The sequence below is a fragment of the Thunnus thynnus genome, chromosome 3 (genome assembly GCF_963924715.1).
Source record: "Thunnus thynnus chromosome 3, fThuThy2.1, whole genome shotgun sequence".
Taxonomy (NCBI): Eukaryota; Metazoa; Chordata; class Actinopteri; order Scombriformes; family Scombridae; genus Thunnus; species Thunnus thynnus.
In genome coordinates, this window is record NC_089519.1 from 17,826,334 (window position 1) to 17,847,840 (window position 21,507).

A 21,507-nucleotide genomic window follows, 5' to 3' on the forward strand; every position below is an offset into this window, starting at 1 on the left:
CAACTACAAGGAAAGGGAGGGATTATGCACTTTTAGCCACTGGAATACTTTTAGTGTGAAACATCTGTGCAGGAAGTGTTGAGTATCATTGACAGTAGCTTAACTCTGAATGAAAAAAAACAGCAAAGTAGACTCAAAGACAGTATTTCTGTTAGAAAGTATGATGCTGTTGTTGTTTTGATTGGTTGTCTTACTCACCATTCTGCTGCTCTGAGTTTCTCTGTTTACCACTAATAGCCTACTGTTCTCATTCAATAATCATTGCTGATCATTTTTACTATGCCTTCTTTTTATAATCGACAGTTAAACATCTGTTGATGAAATTCTTAATTACACAGATGTTTCACATTAAAAACCTACCAGGAATGGGAGGGTTTATACTATTTCAGCCACTATAAAGCTTTTATGAAATGTCTCTGCAGGGAACGTTGGTTTCTTTTTGACAATAGCTTTACAGCAATCAAAAAACATCACAAGTTAAAGTGGTTGCAAATAATTAGCAAGCATTAGCAGCAAACTAGCAGCATTAGCAGCTTTTTAAGATATGATCAGAAATATATATAACAACAAATACATTAGAAATAAAGGCCTGTGCCAAATGAGGGTCTCTCTCTGCTGTTGAGATAAATAAAGGCCTTGCAACCATTATATAACTTATAGTAGGCTGAGACTGATAATGGGACACCTGGCTAATCTTTATAAAAGTAACAATGTAAGTATGCAGTTTGCAAAGTATGCAACATGAAACTGTGCAGTATGCGGTCTACTAAATCTTTTCCTCCTCATTCTCTCTTTCTCTCTCTCTGTCTCTCTCTCTCTCTCTCTCTTTCCAGGAGGCTTCCATCAGTGTTTGGCTCCAGTTCAGCGATGACACCGCCTCCCTCCTCTCCTCCTTCAGTGACCTTCCATTTTTCTTGCATCTCTCCTCATTGGCTGAGACTGTTGTTGTGGTGACGCCTGGCCCAAGCCAACGCATCTTTGCCCAGGGCGATGGAGGTGGGCCTCTACTGCGTGCAGAGCTTCTGGTTTCATCATGCATTGATCAGTCAATCACCTCAAACTCTATCAGTGAGGGCCATGTGTATGTGACAGACACCAGTGGAGGAGGTGGGACGAGGAGGCTGGCAAGGGGATCTGGTTGGATAAGAGTCAACCTGGACTTGGACTTCCTGCAGCCAGTAGAAAACAAGGATGAGGAAGGCGAGGAGTTTGAGTTTGATATTTCAGACACACTGATTGAGTCAGACAGTGACATCTACTCATCTAACTTTGGCGAGGGTGGAGAAAATGTAGAGAGTGAAAATGTGAACACCAGTAGTGACTACTATGACAAAATTAGCGGGAGGATGACTAATGGAATTTGGAACAAGGTCGGAAACAGAGGGATGGTGAGTCAGAACAATCTGGAAAGAGCTGTGCTGATGCCAAGCCAGGAGGAGGGCACTGTGTACTTCTCTCCAAGCCAGGAGAAAGAAGGAGAGAGAGAAGAGGAAGATGGGCAGGGAGCTCTAGAGCTGGAGGTCGGTGTGAGCACCATCCTCTCTCTGCTCTGTCTCTCTGCCGTCCTCTTCCTGGCAAACTGCCTCCCCTGTGCCCTCCGTGACAGGAGGAGGAAAACAATGGAGGAGAAAAGGGAAGAACAACTTGAGGCAGTCACAAAGGAAAAAGAGGAAGAGGAGCAGAAGGAGAAAGAGGTAGCGAACAAGAAGCTCGAGGAGAGGAAGGAGACCGAAGGTGAAGACAAGCTAAACCGGGAGCAGGAAGAGATCAATAAAGAAGATCTGAAAGAAGTAGAGATTGTTTGCTGATACAGTGGAAACCACTTATAGTGATCACGGTTACAGTGATCAACCACTTATATGGATCAAAAAACTTGGGACAGAATCATTCCTATACAAATGCTGTTTAAGTAATTTGCTAATAGTAATCAATTTTGGGTCTTTTCATACATGAAAACACATAGAATTTTAAAAAAAAATAATTAACTAATTATTTAACTAACTAATTACTAACAGTAATTCTATTTTACTCCCATGATACACGTATGATACGCAATTAGTGGCTGCAGCACCATTACCAGGCGTTGCGGCGCCATCCGCAGGGTTGTGTGGAGGTGTAGGGTGCAGTTGAGGGCTTGTTTATTTGTAACCACTGTGAAACAATTAGAAAATAACGTTTTATTCCTCTCATTCACCGGCTTTCTCGCTACCACTGCATGCTAACTTTACTTTTAACGTTATCAAACGAAGAGAAATGTCCTCCCCTCTTCCTAGTAATGTTTTTGTCCTCCCTCATGACAGGGTTATAGCTCTGATCAGTCTTATCACCAGCTGTGATTGGCCACCGCAGCATTACAGGTTGCATTTCTCCAAAAGTTGATTCTGGTTCAACTTTCTCGCTGGCCGCTCTTGCAACTTTCTCGTAAACACACATCCCGCCTGCTTCTGGCTGTTCTGTATTTTGAAACAGTCCATAAAATTCAGTAAATAGCAAAGCTGTCCATTTCATTACTTTATATTCATGTAATAAATATACAAATGTCAATTAGATGGTAATCTGCATTAGAAAAAAAAAATTGGTTTTAATAATCATCCGCATATAGTGATCACTTTGACCTGGACAGATGTAATCACTATAAATGGTTTCCACTGTATATTCAAGAGCCAAGCTAGATTTCAGCTTAAATCTAATTTTCATTTTGACAGGCCCAGAACATTAAGCTGCATTTGAAACATTTGAAAAATATAAACTGAAGTCAAAAAGTAAGTGAAAAGTTCACTAGTATGCCTGACATGACGGTATAGCTAAAGAATTTAAACTTTTGGGCACTATTGGGAAACAAAAGTCTAAAGTGTTTGAATTCTGAAGGGTAAAGGTGCAGTCCCTGTGAATATTCACTCTGTCTCCATTGACTTCAGCAGAAGACTGTACAACTGTGTGTTCACCTTTGTTCATTGTGGCCCTGTGAATCGCCACAGTCGGGCTGTTTTTAAAAGGACAACTCATTATTGTAACAGTGTGCTATCACAGAGTTTCACAGCATCACTCTTTAAGACTGGTTACTCCTCTGCTTTGTATTTATTTGTTACCCAATGGAACAGGGACATTACATTGTTTTTGGGTGGTGGGATGGAATTCCTATTGCTTTCTATGTTAGCCAACACGCCAGCAGTGACATCTGGATGCATGTCATCATGGATTGAGTCACAGCGTGTAAATGTCAGGTCACATCACTGTCCTATCTGCAACCATCAATGCTCATCAGTTCCTCAGGAACAGCAGTTTTATCACATTCACACCCCAGATCAGCACATCACAGCCACCATACATTCATCACTTGCTCTGACCACATGTTGTGTCAGCTATGTGCTACGTGTGCATCACTCATGTCAAATGATGCAGCTCTATGTGCTGTGGCTGCTGTTACACTTCAGTCAGGAAATTTTCATTTCAGTGCCAAGCTCAGTGTTTTGGAAGAACCAGAAAATGTGTGTGATCTGGATTCTGGGTTCCATTTTGCATCCTGAAGTACACTTTCATTAAAGTTTGTCTTTCTGTCATTCTTTTATGTGACTGTGAGACTATGGCTATGGAGGTGGGGTGTTTGTCTCAGTGATAAAGCTTTTTTAAACTGTTATAGCACAGATGCAGGGAGTTCACCAAACTCCTAAAAATAATGAGCAGGTCAGACCTAGCTTTGAGACCCCTACATTTGCAAAGGGGCAATACACCAATTTTCATTGTAAAAGTCAGTAAAAATCATTTTAGCAGAAACATCTTTACTATTCCATACATTCGTCTTCCTTATCAAAACCTGAGGCTCTTCTCATTTCTCTATTTTGTGCCTCCTCGTCTCCTCTCTCATCGCGTCATGTTTAAGGATATCTCGATTCCAAAATGCATCTGGAGGAGAGAGGAGCGAGGAGAGAGGAGGTTTGCCGGAGGAGCTATGAGCGAGGATACACAGGTAGTCTTTTTCGGCACCGTATGGCACTGTATGACAGAGGCATGACACATAGCTGGAATATACAAACCATTTGTAGTGCTTCACTCAATAAAATATATAAGGGATATATATGTGTGTGTGTGTGTGTGTGTGTGTGCACGCATATGTTAAATAAAATATAACAATGTATGACATCCGTACATTCTTGTCATATTATGCCACGTTGTGATTTGAATTAAAAGTAAATATATACATTGTCATGAACACTGTTATGCTCATCTGTCAGAGATCATAAAATACAGTGGTAGGCTATAACAAAATAATAGATGGGTGATGCAGCTCTGCTGCACGTTATATTTAATTGACATGACGGCTCCGAAGCAAGGATGTCTCATTTTGCTAAATGCCTGTTGCCTTGACTCCTCTCTCCTTGTGTCTCTTGCTTGCCTCCTCCGCTTGCATCTCAGGTGGGAGGGACTAAGAAGTGAGGAGAGGAGGTAAGGAAAGAAATCGAGGATGTACAAATTGAGAGATGAGAAGAGGGGCTGGTGTCTACATTACCCACAATGCAACTCAACTGTTGACAGTTCAGTTGGACAGTTATGCTAGTAGTGGCTAGTAGCCTGGAGCTGCTAGCCTCCAGCAGAGAAGAGGAGTGGGCTACAAAGGTACGCTAACCTCACTTTTTAGTTTTCAAACTTGTGGTCTTCAGTCCCAACTGATGCTGACTCAAGTGACATCACTTAAGCAGTTTATCAGATTTCACACAGCTTCCTCTGGAGACACATTATTGAATTTCTCTTTGGGGATCAATAAAGTTATATCTGTCTATCTATCTATCTATCTATCTATCTATCTATCTATCTATCTATCTATCTATCTATTTATCTACAAATGGCTTTGTACAACTTTTAACACACTGGTACACACTGATGTGGAAAATCTGTGGAGTTCCTCTTTAATAAGATACTGTATATTTTTCCTTTTAGATATCTTTCCTAGACATATTGGCCACATTTTGACAGTATTTTTATGTTTACTAAGAGATTGGTTACCACTGATCTAATGATTGTGTACATGAGAAAGAAAGAAAAACATGAAGTTATCCATAGCAACCATAGCGCTTAGCTGTAAATTTTTCTCCATTCCATAACAACTGTTACTTCCTAGCTTTATGACATCTCAAAATAAAACTCTTAGTTAAGAACTCTCAGCCTCATTTTTTATAACTGTTATGATAAAATACAGCCTCTGGTATTTAACATGGCAGGTAGACTGGCACGGATATGCTTCAAATCAGCAAAATCTAGGGCACTAGTGTTGAAGTGGGGGAAGGTAATAGATAAGCTCTGCTTCTCCCTAGGAGGCATCTTGGTTCTGGCAAGTTAGATGAAGCATCACTCCCCTGCATTTCCATTTGGTAGACTGATATATGTCCTCTTGTACAGCACATATAATGTTGAAAATCATCAATCAAGAAACACTTGTTTAAGTGTTGTGGTACAGATATTTGAAGTCTTAGTATTTTTCAACAACTACACACATCACTGATGGAGAATAGATACCTGTACTGTCTCCACTACTATACTAACACTGTAATAGAACAAAAACCACAACATTGAAATGAGAGTTTTTTGGTGGACTCATTACACACCTGATAAACTATGCAGTGTGAAAAATCAGTCTGTGTTGGGCAGCTGATGTAGCATACATAAATATATTGAATAATGACTTTGGCAATGTCTAAAGCTAAATTGCTTTTCAGAATACATAATGTGTCATTTTATCAGTTGCCTTTATTTCTGGTTTCATGTGAGTATGTTTAAAATAAAGTGTTCTTTATGAAGCTTTCCACTTCTTAAAGGGTTGCTGGTCAAGGAAACTTCAATGAAGTGGAGCTGTTCACCACCCAAACAGTCACAAGTGAACAGTGAGAAGTAATAAATACTAAGATTTAATAACCCAAATTACCCATTTTAATAGCTTAAGAGTTAACAAACATTCATAATTCAAAACTCCAAGACAAATGTAGTGACAGCTTATCCCTATATAATGTTTAACTAGATATGTTTTATGTGCGCTCTGCCTGCCACAAACACCACAGACTGTACCTTCTGCTTAATGCATCCATGGACTATACCAATAAAAAGATATTAACACGCCATGCCCTCTAGCGGTGTGAAGATGGAACTAAATGTAAAATCGACAGCAAGCAGCTCAGACTGGATATTACAGGATATTTGGAAAATATGTTGGTAATATATGCTCATCCACATGATAGTCTGCTCTGCTGGAAGATATTTAAAGCAGTGGATACAGATGTGAGCTCAAACTCTGGAAGTAGTTAACGTTAGCGTTATGTTGTTTATCTCATGATGCAGCAATACTTGCTTCTGAAATGCTGTCTTTGCGGCCAATGTATTTTATTGAATCGTTCCTTGGGGTCAGAATGTAATGAAATTGTTACTGTTGTGTATTCAAGTCAAGACTTTCGATAATTCATAGTATCAATCTCTCATTCTTCGACCCTTGTCAAAGATCAATATGAAGGTCTCACATTTTTGATTTTGTCGTTGAGCAGAGTGGCGCAGCGGAAGCGTGCTGGGCCCATAACCCAGAGGTCGATGGATCGAAACCATCCTCTGCTATCTGTTTTCCTTTCACGTGTTTCGTTACACATTGTTAGACGTGTGCTCTGCAACTGCTGCTCGAAAAACGTAAGTTAACTGGCGCAAAAGGTTTTCCGCGATATTATAAGTCATTGCCCACGTGATGTTAGCCTAACATATCCAAAACATCAACGTGTTTATATAGCCTTTGCACTTGGAAATAGGACGATTTCGTTGAAGACGGGAACGTTATTATACAGAACACAGTCATTAAATTAAAACTTCACCAAAATCTACAGTTTATGGGAACGTCATTAATTACGTGTCATTGACCAGCTGGAATCCCCCCATTAAACTGTCTTGCTGAAAGACTATTCCTGACTTTAATTTTTATCAGGAGGCAGAGCTGCAGTCCTACACGCTTCTCTGCGCTTCTATTAGAGCAGTTACCTACTCTAAACCACATAGAGACTGCGTCTGTCCCCCGACCATTTAAATCAATTAAATCCAAAGTAAACAGAAGAGGATTCATTCATAAAAATCTAATAAAAATTAAAACCACTACTGCAATAGTACAACAAAATAAGAGAATTAAATGTGGACTCCTGAACATTAGATCTCTATCATCTAAAGCCGTATTAGTAAACAATTTAATCTCAGATCATCATATTGACTTATTTTCTCTTACTGAAACCTGGCTGTCTCATGAAGAATATGTCAGTCTGAATTAATCCACTCCCCCCAGTCATATTAATACTCACATTCCTCGAGACACTGGCCAAGGAGGTGGAGTTGCAGCCATTTTCAACTCAAGCCTAACCATCAACCCTAGATCTAAATTTAATCATAACTCATTCGGAAGTCTTGTTCTTAGTCTCTCTCAACCAACCTTGAAAACTTTACAGCCAGTTCTATTTGTTATAGTGTACCGTCCTCCTGGTCCATACTCTGAATTCTTATCTGAATTCTCAGAGTTTTTATCAAACTTAGTCCTTAGTACAGATAAAGTAATTATAGTAGATGATTTTAATATTCATGTGGACGTCGATAATGATAGTCTCAGCACTACCTTTATCTCATTGTTAGACTCAATTGGCTTCTCTCAGTGTGTAAATAATCCCACTCACTGTCTTAACCATACCCTCGACCTTGTTCTGACTTATGAGATTGAAATTGAACATTTAATTATTTTTCCACAAAATCCTATTTTATCAGATCATTACTTAATAACTTTTGAATTCCTATTACACATCATTAGACAAAAATGTCTTCACTAGATGTCTACCTGATAGTGCCATAGCTAAATCTAAGGAAGCAATTCCATCAGTACTGAATTCAATGCCATGTCTCAATAGTACAGAGGACTCTCATGTTAAGTTTAGTCCCTCCCAAATTGATAAACTTGTTGATAGTGCCGCAGGCTCATTGCGAATAACACTCGACTCCATTGCCCTTTTAAAAAGGAAGATAATAAAACATAAGAGGTTAGCTCCATGGTATGACTCTAAAAACCCGCAAATTAAAGCAAACATCGCGAAAATTTGAAAGGATTTGGCGTTCCACCAAACTGGAAGAATCTCGCTTAGTCTGGCAGGATAGTCTTAAAACATATAGGAAGGCCCTCTGTAATGCTAGAGCTACCTGTTACTCAGCATTGATAGAAGAGAATAAAAACAGCCCTAGGCTCCTTTTCAGCACTTTGGCCAGGCTGACAAGGAATCATAACTCTATTGATCCATGTATTCCTATAGCTCTCAATAGTAACAACTTCATGAGCTTCTTTAATGAAAAAATTCTAACTATTAGAGAGAAAATTCATCACCTCCTGCCCTCAACAGGCACCGATTTCTCCCCAAACACAGGCACCTTAGAAACAGCTGTAAATCCCAACATATATTTGGACTGTTTTTCTCCAGTCGACTTTTCTGAACTAACTTCAATGATTTGTTCAGCTAAACCATCAACCTGTCTCTTAGACTCCATCCCAACTAGGCTGCTTAGGGAAGCCTTACCCTTAGTTAGCGCTTCTTTACCAGATATGCTCAATCTATCTTTAGTGACAGGCTATGTACCACAGTCTTTTAAAGTAGCTGTAATTAAACCTCTTCTTCAGAAGCCTACTCTTGATTGAGGTGTTTTAGCTAATTATAGAATTATCTAACCTTCCATTCCTCTCTAAGATCCTTGAGAAAGCAGTCTCTAATCAGTTAAGTGACTTTCTACATAACAATAGTTTATTTTAGGTTTTTCAGTCAGGATTTAGAGCACATCATAGCACAGAGACAGCACTGGTGAAAGTCACAAACGACCTCCTAACTGCATCGAACTGCATTCTCTCCATTCTTGTCCTTTTAGAGCTTAGTGCCGCATTCGACACAATTGACCATCAAATCCTATTACAGAGGCTGGAACATTTAATTGGCATTACAGGAACTGCATTAAGCTGGTTTAAATCCTATTTATCAGACCGATTTCATTTAGTACATGTTAAGGATGAATCCTCCATGAAGGCAAAAGTTAGACACGGAGTTCCATAAGGTTCTGTGCTTGGACCAATACTATTCACCTTATATATGCTTCCCTTAAGTAATATTATTAGGAAACACTCCATAAATTTTCATTGTTATGCAGATTATACCCACTTATATTTATAAATTGAGCCTTATGAAACCAATCAGTTAAACAAACTCCAAGCATGCCTTGAGGACATAAAGACCTGGATGACCTGCAATTTTCTACTCCTAAACTCAGATAAAACAGAAGTTACTATGCTTGGCCCTAAACACCTTAGAAACACATTATTTAATGATATAGCTACTCTGAATGGTATTACCCAGGCCTCCAGCTCCACCGTAAATAATCTGGGAGTTATCTTTGATCAGGATATGTCATTTAACTCCCACATAAATCAAATTTCAAGGACTATCTTTTTTCACTTACATAATATAGCAAAAATCAGACACATCGTGTCTCAAAAAGATGCAGAAAAACTAGTCTGCGCATTTGTTACTTTATGGTCTAGACCTGCTCTATGTGAAAAGTGCCCTGAGATGACTTTTGTTGTGATTTGGTGCTATATAAATAAAAATTGATTGATTGATTGATCCATAATAACAGTTAAACACATATATTTTACAGCGTCATTTCCATTCAGTCACATGTGAAGTTGAAAATTCCTGAGTGTGGGGTTTGATATGAGTAACATAATTTCCATTTTTTCTTGAAACATTTAGCCAAAGAGATATTTTCCAGTGTTCAAAAGACCTGAAACCTGACCCTGAAATTAGAATTATGACTGGTAAGAATTGGATTATTGATATCTGAAATGAGAGTTTCTCCTAGTAAGAATTCTATTGTAGATATCCAAAATGTTCATTCTAGATATCAAAAATGCAATTGTGGATATCTGATATTGAAAGCCCAATACACATGAATGGCAAAAGTAACATCATTTGTTCTAGGAAGAATGATGTCGTAGATATTTCAAGTGACAATTGTGGATAGGAAGAATGTCATCGTGGATATCTGAAATGTTCATTTTGACTTGAATTGAATTATGGATATCTGCAATGAATATCCAGTCTAGCTATTAAATGTTAAAACGGCTTGCCATAGTCGCTATCAAGTCCATTTGCACTAACCTCAATGGTCTGTAGAGGGGGACAAGGAGGAGGAAAGAAGGGGAAGGAGGGGGCAGGAGAGAATGAAAAAAGAGGGAAAAAAAATTGAGAAACTGAGTGAAAATTAAGTGAATTGAAAATTACTATCGACTATGCTGCCCCTTCAGAAGTTATATGACGCACCTTTGATCCTGTTAGTTTGAGAAATATGTTTATACATGACACTTAAGAATGGCATGGGGAGCTGTGGATCAAAAGGTCACCAGTCCGATCCCCTACCAGAACATGTCTGTCTTAGCCCAAACTCTTTATGTGTTAGTAATCATTCAAATATCACTTAATAAGTGATACAAATAGAACACAGCTACAGCCAAATAGTAAAACTTTGTGTTGTTTAATGTTCACATAATGTAGAAATGTGATTGTTACTAATGTGAGAAACATTTGTAACAAGCACTGGTCACACCTACACACACATGTAACTTTTATCTTTATTTTTGACTAGAATGTATAAATGAATTATTTTATATTCATATATTTTATGTTTGCATTAGCAAAACAACCCAATTCATTAATACAATTTAATTAACAATGAATGGAATAAGTATTGAGAGCACTGCAACAATGTAATTATCTCTGAATGAATGATGAGTTTGCATGTTTGCATGCAGTGTGGAACTGTTTTTAATACTGTTCTGTTGGCATACATTTTCTTGTCATTTCATTATCTGCTTGAGGTTGCAAAAAGCTAACCTTTGCCTGACTCCCATTTTTACAAATATTTATTAAATATAGTGCAAATTTATTGCATAATGTACAATAAATAATAATAATACATATAATAAATAAACTAAATACAAAAGATAATAAATAAAGCTAGGAAACGCTGCTCTACTGATAATAAAAAAACATACTAAAAAACGAATTCAGCACACTTTGCAAGGCTCACACAACATTTGTCAGTATGGTGTTAGTCTGTGGGGGAGGAAGGGGGCTGCAAGGACTTGTAGGGTCAAAAACACGAGTGGGCCAATGACAGGACTGTGGTTGGGGACAACAGGCAAAGGGACAGAGGTAGGTGGAGTTACCTGCTGAGGGAACAACTGCCTCTGAGCTGGCAACCTTGGGTGGACAGACTATGGAGGATGGGGGTGTTGGGCCAGAGCTGCAGACTTCCTCTTGACCACTGCCTGTCCTGCTGTACTTTGAGGCAAGTGGTACTGATGTTGAGAGCCAGGCTGTGGGGGTGCAAATTCAGGTTTCTTTTTAAGACTACCTGAAGCGTCCCTGTTGTCAGACGCACATGGTGCTGTTCAGCATATCCCACTTGCCACTGGTCGTATGGCAGAAGGTTCTGCCACAGCGCTATAGTGGTACTGGCCTGCTGGTAGTTAAGTGTTTGGCCGGTTGCAGTCCTCAGCCCCACCAAGTACTCTGCCAGGCTGTCTACTCGGTCCACCCCTGGGACACTGCGTGTATCCACATCCTGGTAAATATAAAAGTACATCAAAATCAAAAACACAATAAGCAGAAAAATAACATAGTGTAACTTGTCACAAAAAACAGTCACTACTTACCAGTTGTTGCTCAGGTGTTGCTGGGGTGATGGCTGGTGATCCAGAGGGAGCAGTAGCTGCAGCAGCAGAGATAGTGATTGTGGTGGTCGTGGGGAGAGGAAGGGCGGAAGCTGAGCTAGTGATGACAGCTATACCTATTAGCTCCCCTGGGACAGACAAGAGAATAGCTTTCTGCAAATTCATAAAAAAGACAATTGTATTTTATGAATATGTAAAATAACCTCATCATTAGGGCTGTAGTCTCCTGGTCAACTGGTTGATTAGTTGGTCGATATGCTCTCGTCCGATCAAATTCTCATTGGTCGAATAATCGCCATGTTACTTTCATAAGGAGAAAAGTGCTACATCAATATCCTCCCGGCATTAATCCATTTGCTGCGGCAGGAGGGACAGAGTAACAAATTACCTGTGAAATTGTTAGTTGTTTTCACAACTTTGAACTCACCCAACCTAATGGAGACTGCCAGGTCCACAAGGCGGTCCCCTTGGCAAGGCCTGTTTATTTTATATGTGTGATGTTAGTATAATAGTACTGTGTTTCTTTTTTTAAACCTTTCATTTCATATTTCACATGTCTGTGCTACTAACGTTATATTTTAGACTACTTTTGTTTGTAATATAGTATTTTAACACTTAAAAATATTTTCCTTTTTGTGGGGGCTCTGGTGGATCATACCACAGTTTCAGGTCAGTGCTCTGCCACTGGTGCTTCCACAGAGCAGAGCAGAGAGAACATCCATTTCTGATCCTGAGGTGGTATGGTTTTCATCATCTTTGCGGGCAGCCAGCCAGGATTTGAACCAGGAGCAGTCTCCACATGTTCAGCCATTCCATCCTCTCCACTCCCAAATTCTGGAGGTAGCCTCTGATAAACCCCGCTCTGTGGGGGTGAGTGTCAGGAGCAGGGTGGGCTGAGAGACCAGCCACAGATGGGGCAGCAGAGGAGACACAAACAGAAGTTGCAGAGGCAGATGCAGAGGTCACAGGGGTGAGAGGCACAGAGGAGGTAACAGAGGAGGTGGCAGCTGATGCTTCCTAATTTATAAATAAAAAAAGGCAAATATATAGACATGATTACAAGCCACTCATAAGGGATGCTTGTTTGAAGTTTAGTAAAATATTAGTGTGAAGAAAACAATGCTGGACATGGCAGAGGAGTCAGAAGTGCTACTGACGGGCTGAGAGAATAAGAGCACAGTTTACAACATTTTAGATAAAATAATCTATCAATATTAGGTATCACAGTAATGAAGACTAGATCATTATCTTTATGGAAGGAAAATCCCACTATAGTTAACCAGGCATAAAAAGAATAAAGGTGCATATATTGTAAAATCAAATTCAAGATGTGTCATTCTCCTTACATTACCTTGCTTGCATGCTTCCAAGTCAAACTCAAGTTTGACTTTAAAGCAGCACCATGAGATCTGCTGAACCATGGCTTTGTAAACTGTCAAAAAGAAAGAAGTAATTTTAAGTGGAGCCTTGTATTTTTATATAAACTTAGCACAAAAAGTAAGGGAATTTGTGTTTGGTAGATTATTTCTTACAATGCTTCTTGGCAATAAATCTTATACCGTTGGAAAGCCTGTTTATTTCCCTTTTAAATGGTGCCACATTTGTAAGGAACATGCATTTGTGGGATGAGCAGTAGAGCTGAGTATGTGGGTTGCGCCCATGAAAAATTTGCCAAATATTCTCTGCCATTGCCAAAGAGTTTATTCTGCCATTGACTCCTGTTTGGTGTTTGGTAGACTGGATGATTGAAGTTTGAAGAAACAAGATCTATTGGCAATTTAACAATTTCTTCATTTAACAAACAGGAGCCTCAGTAGCATGTGGAAGAACCATACGCAGCCACAACAGCCTGGCACCTTCTCCTCATGCTGGTCACCAGCCTGATCACACACTGCTGTGGGATGGCATCCCATTCTTCAACCAGCATTTGTCACAAGTCAGCCAACGTGGTTGTGTTGGTCACTCTGGCACCAACAGCACGCCCAAGCTGATCCCACAAGAGTTCAATGGTGTTGAGGTCAGGACTGCTGGCAGGCCATTCCATCCTCTCCACTCCCAAATTCTGGAGGTAGCCTCTGATAAACCCCGCTCTGTGAGGGTGAGCGTTGTCATCTTGGAGGATAGAGTTCGGTCTCAGACTGTGGAGATATGGGATTGCCACTGGTTGCAGAATCTCATCTCGATATCTCTCTGCATTGAGATTGACTCCAATGATGACAAGCTTCGTTTTACCAGTGAGGGAGATGCTGCCCCATACCATCACACTACCTCCACCAAAAATGTCACTCTATCGGTGCAGCAATCAGCATAGCGCTCTCCGCGTCCTCTCCACACTTTGACCCTATGATCATCATAACGAACATGACGTTCCTCCACATGTTAAGGTTCCAGTGCATGTGTTGCCAACACCAGTGCAAACAGGCCTGACGGTGAAGGGCAGTCATGGCAGGCCTCCTGGCAGCCCTATGAGACTGGAGATTGGCTGCGTGCAGTCTGTGTATGGGCAGAGAGCCGTCAGACATATCGTCCTGCAAACTTTGACTGCAAATCTGTAGAAGACAGCCTATGGTACCTAAGTGCTGACAGGGTGAGGAAACGGTCTTCTTGGGACGCCCACTGCACGGCCTGTCTCTGACATCCCCTGTTATATGGAACTTGACCTTCACTTTGGAAATGGTACTAGGGCTCACTCCAAATAATGTTGCAACTTGGTTTTGCGGAACACCAGCTTGAAGTTGCCCTATCGCACGGGCCCTATCCAGATCAGTCAAACGTGGCATGCCGATTCTTGGAGCAGACACCTACTGACCACTGTAGCAGGGCCCATGCTCACAGGTGCTGCCATCACTTGGCCAGTAATCCCTGTATGGATGTTAAAAACTCCTGAAGTAGATACGGAATTGCTGCAAATTAAGCCAAGAAATACATGGGTATACAGATAACAGTATGTGCACATATTTTTTTGATGTTTACACAGTTGAATTGTACGCCATTTTTATGGCTCTAGAATGGATTGACCAATACGGACCAAACAAAGCCCTTATTTGCAGTGATTCTGTAAATAAGGCTATCTAGTCTTAAGTCGGGTATGTCCAATAGTCGTCAGGATTTGTTAGTCAAAATAATGACAATTCACTCAAGAGCAATAGAACAAGGCATGGAGATCATATTCTTATGGGTTCCAGCTCACATAGGTGTCAGAGGAAATGAAAAAGTGGACAAACTAGCTAAACAAGCACTTAGGAAAGAAAACATAGACATTTGCATTAAACCATCCAAACAAGAAGGAAAGAGCATTGTATGGGGAAATATCAACATGCCAGAAGATCAAAGAGTATAGAAGCACAAGAGACGAAACTCTGGTGCTTTTTTGACAACTGCCACTAGATGGCGCTTCTGTAGCACTGATACCATTTTGGACTGAAAACACTGACAAACACCATCATATTCATTCAAATTCATCACATCTTACGTGCCCAAAATCGGCATATCTCACAGCCAAACCAGAAGCGCAATAGAAATTTTTTCAAAATAAGTCATCAGTAAATTGTATGACTCTTATACTAGTTACCTCACCATACTACAATTACCTCTGAAGTTCCACTACTTTCAATACCTGATTTGATACCATGGCAAAACCAGAGATCCCATTCAGGACACACTTCTTTATTTAAAAACTTTTTTATAAACATTAACAATTGAACAGAAACTTTGTGTGTTACGTTATTTACATCATTTATTTACGTTATTTTACAGTCTGAATTAGAATAAGAGTCACAAATTAAATATTGGCCTGTATCCTTCAAGTAGAAAGCAAAGCAGCCCAAAAAAAATATAATTTCAAATTAGAGGAACTGTATGAAATGTGATGCTGTAACAACAAATACAGTTGTGTGATTATGTGCTCTCATTTTGGTTTGCAATCTTGTAGGTATGACTGAAACTTTAACGTGTTTCAGCAATAAACAAACACACTCAAGCTACATTAGAATAATAACACTGAGTTATAGAGTGAGGTGTTGATACCAGTGATAACTAAAAACACTGGTATTAGTATCAATTTCTGAATGCTGGTATTGATTTGGTATCTATGTGTCTATGGTAACCATGCTTTGATTCTTGTGACATCCCTAATTATATCCACTTTGTAATGTGGTTTTCAAGTTGTTTAAAAGAATGATTCCCAAACTGGGATCCAAAGACCACCAGGAGTCCTTGAAAGGGCTGCAGGGGTTCCCAGCAAAAGCACAAATAGATTAATTTCACTTGAATTACACCAACTTCCAGGAAATGTATCTTCTTAGAGGGGATTTTTCCAGACAAAATCCTCTCAAACATGGGTCTGTGGTCTATTGTGCACCTATTTTGGAGGTCCTTAACATGAAAAAGATTGATATTGCCTGGTTTCTCAAAATCCCAACAGTGCTGTATTTTTCTAGCTTCCATTTATGTCCATTGCTCACTTTTTGCTCCTCTGAAGTGGGGCAAAAAGTTGTTATATGTCATGTTATGTCATGTCTTCCTATTTGGATAGGCACTCAGAATTTGTAAATCTGAACCCATGATTTGAAAGTTTTTATTTTGTAATAAATTAAATTCTGAATGAGTGTTTCATAAATTTCTGCTTTGATAATACGTTTGTCACCTTCAGACCAACATGGCGGAGGCGGAGCTCTGCTGCTGCTGATGTTGCAATGGAGCGACCAATGTAAGTTCTTTGAAAAGATGGCAGTAATGTGATTACATGGATGCAAGAAGTAGAAGTAGATGAAGAAGAACAAGCAGAAGCAGCAGCAGCAGCTCTTAAAGTGTATTTTAAGTTAGTTGACTAAATAAAACAACATTGCCTGCATCTTACCTCCATATCTCGGCGGAATAGATTCCAAAGTAACAAAATTCAACAGTGAATTTACTGCAGCTTTTTAAAAACAACTTTATTGAAACAATACGCAATACTGCGGCTGCTCCATCAAAGATTTTCAGTAGTCTGATTGCAGCCGCGGAGGGAATAGATAGCAACGTGGACACCTCATCGGCCGCTGCTATATGTTGCTGTGCGTCTGAGTGTCCGCCATATTGGGGCGGTTAAGATCCGCTGATAAACAAACACAATGTGTACTGAGAGAATCAGACCTCAACACAAAAATGGACCAGAGCTTGCTTAATTTTGAACCGATTTTTATGAAATTTGGTTTGTTATAAACGTGAGAAATTGAACGTGATGCTGGTTACTGCTGGAATAAATTCAGTTACTGGGGGCAGATATAATCAGCGCTGTGCCAAAACATTAACCTTCTGAATACCCACAACTTCCTCTGGGATATCGCTGATCTATGAACAGGCAACATCAAGGGCCCTATTTTAACGATCTAATGTACATGGTCTGAAGCGCACGGTGCAAGTGCAGTTAGGGTGTGTCTAAATCTACTTTTGCTATTTTAATGGCGGAAAAAAACGGTTGATGCGCCAGGTGCATGGTTCAAAGGGGTTGTCCTTCGTCTCTTAATTAATCATAGTGGTGTTTTTAAAAGCCAGGTGTGCTTGCAGCTGCAGCCACACATTTCTCCGTTCTGTATTTCTCTGCTAGAGAAAATAATTTTTGACTGCTTCCAAGAGCCTGGGAGAAGAGTGTGTGAGAAGGCAACTATACTATGATGTAAGTTATATTCAAAAAGTAACATTATTTTTCTGAAAACAGCTGTTGGAAAGGGGGGGGTCTTCTTATAATTAGGGTCGCCTTATATTCATATTATTATTTATATTCATATCTCAAGCCTGACGTTATGCCATCGAGAGCTACTGTGACTAAATGCATTGAAAAACGCTTTGAGGAGAAGAAGGATGAGCTAAAAGTCAAGCTAGCTCTGACCACCAACTGCTGGACAGCTCTCACAAACGAAAGCTGCATCACAACTTTTTCTCAAAAATTAACCAGTTAGTTACTGGTCAATGAGATTTAACTGACATCCCTAGCTCAGATATACAGTTCAGTCATATGTAAACATAAAATAATTGGGCTCTAGAGCAACTAGGTAAGAGTTAAAGTAATTCCCTGTCTTGGACAAACTCAATTCCTCTCCATCTCACATTTTTCAGCAATATGTGAACACCTTTTGTTCCAAGGATTAATATCCTTGAAACAGTATATTTTTACAGAGCTTCTTTCTAAAGCTACCACTGCAGAGTGAAGTTTGGCAAGGTGGTAGTGCCTCAACTTGTGGAAACTGCTCACAACTAATGACAGGATGCAAAAGTGATAACTGTAGATGCAATCCTGAGTTCCATTAATATGGTCACCAAGATTGAACACATCCTCAGCTGCTGCTGAAATGTTTGTGGTCTGTCAAATGCAGCGCTCTTCTGAGCATATCATCCTGACAGTACCTACAGATGGAATCATCAGGCCTCCATTGTTCTTCAAGATCAACAAGTGTTAACTTTCAGAAAATGATGCTGGTACAGCATCAGACACCAAACTGTTTCGGCACACATTGCATCAAAGCTGCTTCATCACCTATCAAACAACAAACACTCCATCCAACAAACACACTATATACACCAGTGCATTCTATGTTAGACCCCCGAAGTGAGTTGGCAGGTAACTGTGGTCCAGTATCACACCACAGATGTCCTCAGATGGAGAGGAGGCAGTGTCAGAGTCATCAGCCAGCACTACAGATGACATGTTCACAGCAGACAATGAGACTGCGTCATCCTGGGCTGTCATATTGCCAGTGTCCCCCCAAAGAAACCCCACAGTGGACCATTAGACAGCAGAAAATGCTCTGGAACTGAACCAAACTCAGGTTGTTGTTCCAGCCACCTATAATTTGCACATTAAGTGACATTATAGTTCTGTATTCGATCATCTAATAAAAAAAGTCCCTTATCCCTCTGAGTTATGAACAGCATTGTGTATTGAAAATGTAATTCCCACCTGATGTCCTGATGGAATTGAACAGGAGCTGTAAATGGTTCTGGCTGAAGCAATATGTGCAGACATAACACTGTGACTGAAGCAGCTCTGGAATCATCAAAGTTAGGGTGTTGATGTTAAAAATGAAGCCAGTCACGGATAAGTACCTTTAAAATTTGAAAATAAATCAAATAAAATTAGTGAAAATTGGCAATAGTGTAAATACTTACTCAATACTCACCATTACCTCAGCCGAATGTCCCCATTTCACTATGAGGATATCATGTAAACAGAACACATTTTGCTGTCACATGAGAGGACAGAAATTACATTTGCTCTCATCGAAAACTGCATTGATGCAGCTTACTGTATATGTAATGTTTATTTATAATTTTGACAAAATTATACCTGAAACAATGAAACTTTTTTATTCAACAAATCAAATTTCCATATCACTTGTTTCAATGAGAGGGAATGGCATTTATCCCTTTCCATTTGATAGTCTATTTATTTTATTTAATCTAAAAATGTGATTTTGACTATAACTATATATAGAAAAAATGACCCTGCTCACAACAGTGTTTTGGTAATAACCAAAAAATTATGCTCCTGCAAAGGTTCAACAGAGATATTTTAACATACCAATGATGAGACAGGTATGTTGCTTGATGAACTTTTTAAACACATCAACTTCATATGACACCCACTCATACCTCTAATTTCAAGTGTCTCCAATTTTTCTGGGGATAGAAAGGATAAAAGGCAACAAAAAAAGGACCAAACTGGAACATCAAACACATTTCATAGAACTGAACATCGAACTTCATTCAACATAGAACTGAACATCAAACAGTAAAAACTTTTAAGTACAGCTTAAGGACAATGAGAGACAAGAGTCAAAATGACTGTACAGTTAAATAAATAAGTATTTTTAAATAAACAAATTTGCTGATGTTGCAAATGAGAAATCAGCATATGCCTGCAGCTTACTCCTTAAAATTTTACTGAAGGTGTAAACACCTCCATTAAGACCCTGTACTCTAATCCACCTGCATATACAGTATGTTATACATTTTTCAATAGTACACAATAATTAATTAAGTATCATGGGCCAATCAATGCATTTATGAACAGTAGTTTGATATTTGTTATGAAATATGAATCTTTACGTTTACTTTCAATATAAGGCTTGATAATTCCAGTTCAGATCATTTTTATGCTCATCATTCCAATCAGTTTCCACTATATATTGACACTGTTTACCACAAAGAACACTATAATCTTATGACTTGAAAATACACTTAAGTTGTTCAGATGGTCTGGAAAGAATGCAAAGACTGAAGGGATCACACATTCCTTCATGCACAGTTTGCCCAATTCTGTCAAAATCATCTGCCTTGAAATGACAGCTACAGGGAATTGTAGTGTCATTAGGCTTAAAATCCTTCCGTCTGAAAGCTATGGCCCAAGCCTTCCATAGTCCAGAATATTTAGGGAACCTTTGACAAAACAAGGCCATCTTAAAATTACTTCTGGCATGCAGCTTCATGGTGCTGCCAGTGCATTAAGCTAGCAGCATAAATATGGCCTACTAGATCTAAGCCATTGAAGCTAGCTGGTGTGTATTATCTCATGAGCACAAACACATTCCAGCGAATAATTTTCTATTAGGTAAATTATACAAATAATGAAGTCACTGTTAAGTAGTGGTGTAACGGAACATGGTTGAGCCATGATCTGTACGGATTGCCCCCACGGTTCAGTACGCATGTGAACCACGCGGCAACCTCCGGGGCTGAAAAATGAAGCCAGTGTGGAAGTGCCAAAAACCTGCATTCTAGCTAATGGCCAGCAGGGGGCGACTCCACTGGCTGCAAAAAGAAGTCTGATTATATGGCAGTCTATGAGAAAATGACCCCACTTCTCTCATGATTTATTACCTCAGTAAACTGTTTCCTAATGAGTTTATGGTCTCAATCGTTAGTTTCAAGTCTTAGTCAATACAGCATGATGTTTATTTTGTAATTTATGGCCCCATTTAGAGTAAAATAGATGATAAAGCAGCGTATGCTTTAGGGCGTAGCTATGTTGTGATTGACAAGTCGCTACCACAGTGGCAACATTGCTTACGTAATGTAACCATGGCGTATAGGCGTAGCTGCTGCTATTTCATGGTGTGTTAATTGTGACATTGTGGTCGCCTACATAAAATCTTGTTCAGCGTTTGGTTGTCGTAAAAGACCCATCAATGACTCAGATGATCAATTTTTCCCAGTGAGTACATTTTGTTTTAACGGTTTTAGGCCTGTTTTTTGCTAGCGACAATTGGCATTAGCATTAGCATTATCACTGTTAACCATAGACTGTAAATCATGGATGTATTATAAGAGCTGGATACCGGACTAAAAATGGCGCCCATTCAGTCCTATAGGAATTGCTTGCCTGGCACATACGCCAAATGAAGTTTCTAGCTTCTGGGTTTGCTTCTGCGTTGTGTGGCCCACTAAATATTCGCAGTAGTGTTTCCCCCACTGGCCTCGCCCGTGAGCTCCTGCTTGGCCCATAGACTTAACAATGTGATGACGTCATGGATTTTTAAAGCACTTTTCTCAGCTTGAGGAAAGTTTTACAAATATAAAACCTCCATGGATCAAAAGTTCATAATAGAAAGAGTCATAATTGACGTTGTTTGCAGTTCAAGGTGTCCTGTCAACAGTTTTACAGGCGTCTTTTTTACAATGGTGGTCTATGGGGAAAATCCTTTTTGGGCCGTAGGGGGGATTTTTCGCTGCAATACCACAAGTGGCCCCTGGGAAAAATT

At 39.5% G+C, this 21,507-nt stretch overlaps 1 protein-coding gene and 1 non-coding gene across 2 annotated transcripts in view; both read left to right on the forward strand.

The window, feature by feature from the left end:
• Nucleotides 1–4,075, forward strand: part of tmem132a (transmembrane protein 132A) — a 29,380-nt gene extending 25,305 nt beyond the window's left edge. The window contains exon 13 of the mRNA XM_067578182.1: nt 834–4,075. Within this exon, the coding sequence (XP_067434283.1) occupies nt 834–1,808 (975 nt within the window). The 3' untranslated portion in view covers nt 1,809–4,075. The remainder of the gene's footprint in view (nt 1–833) is intronic.
• A 2,447-nt stretch (nt 4,076–6,522) lies between these two features.
• Nucleotides 6,523–6,594, forward strand: trnam-cau (transfer RNA methionine (anticodon CAU)). Its single transcript has one exon. It is a non-coding gene; the product is annotated as a tRNA-Met (tRNA).
• Nucleotides 6,595–21,507: the final 14,913 nt, after the last annotated feature.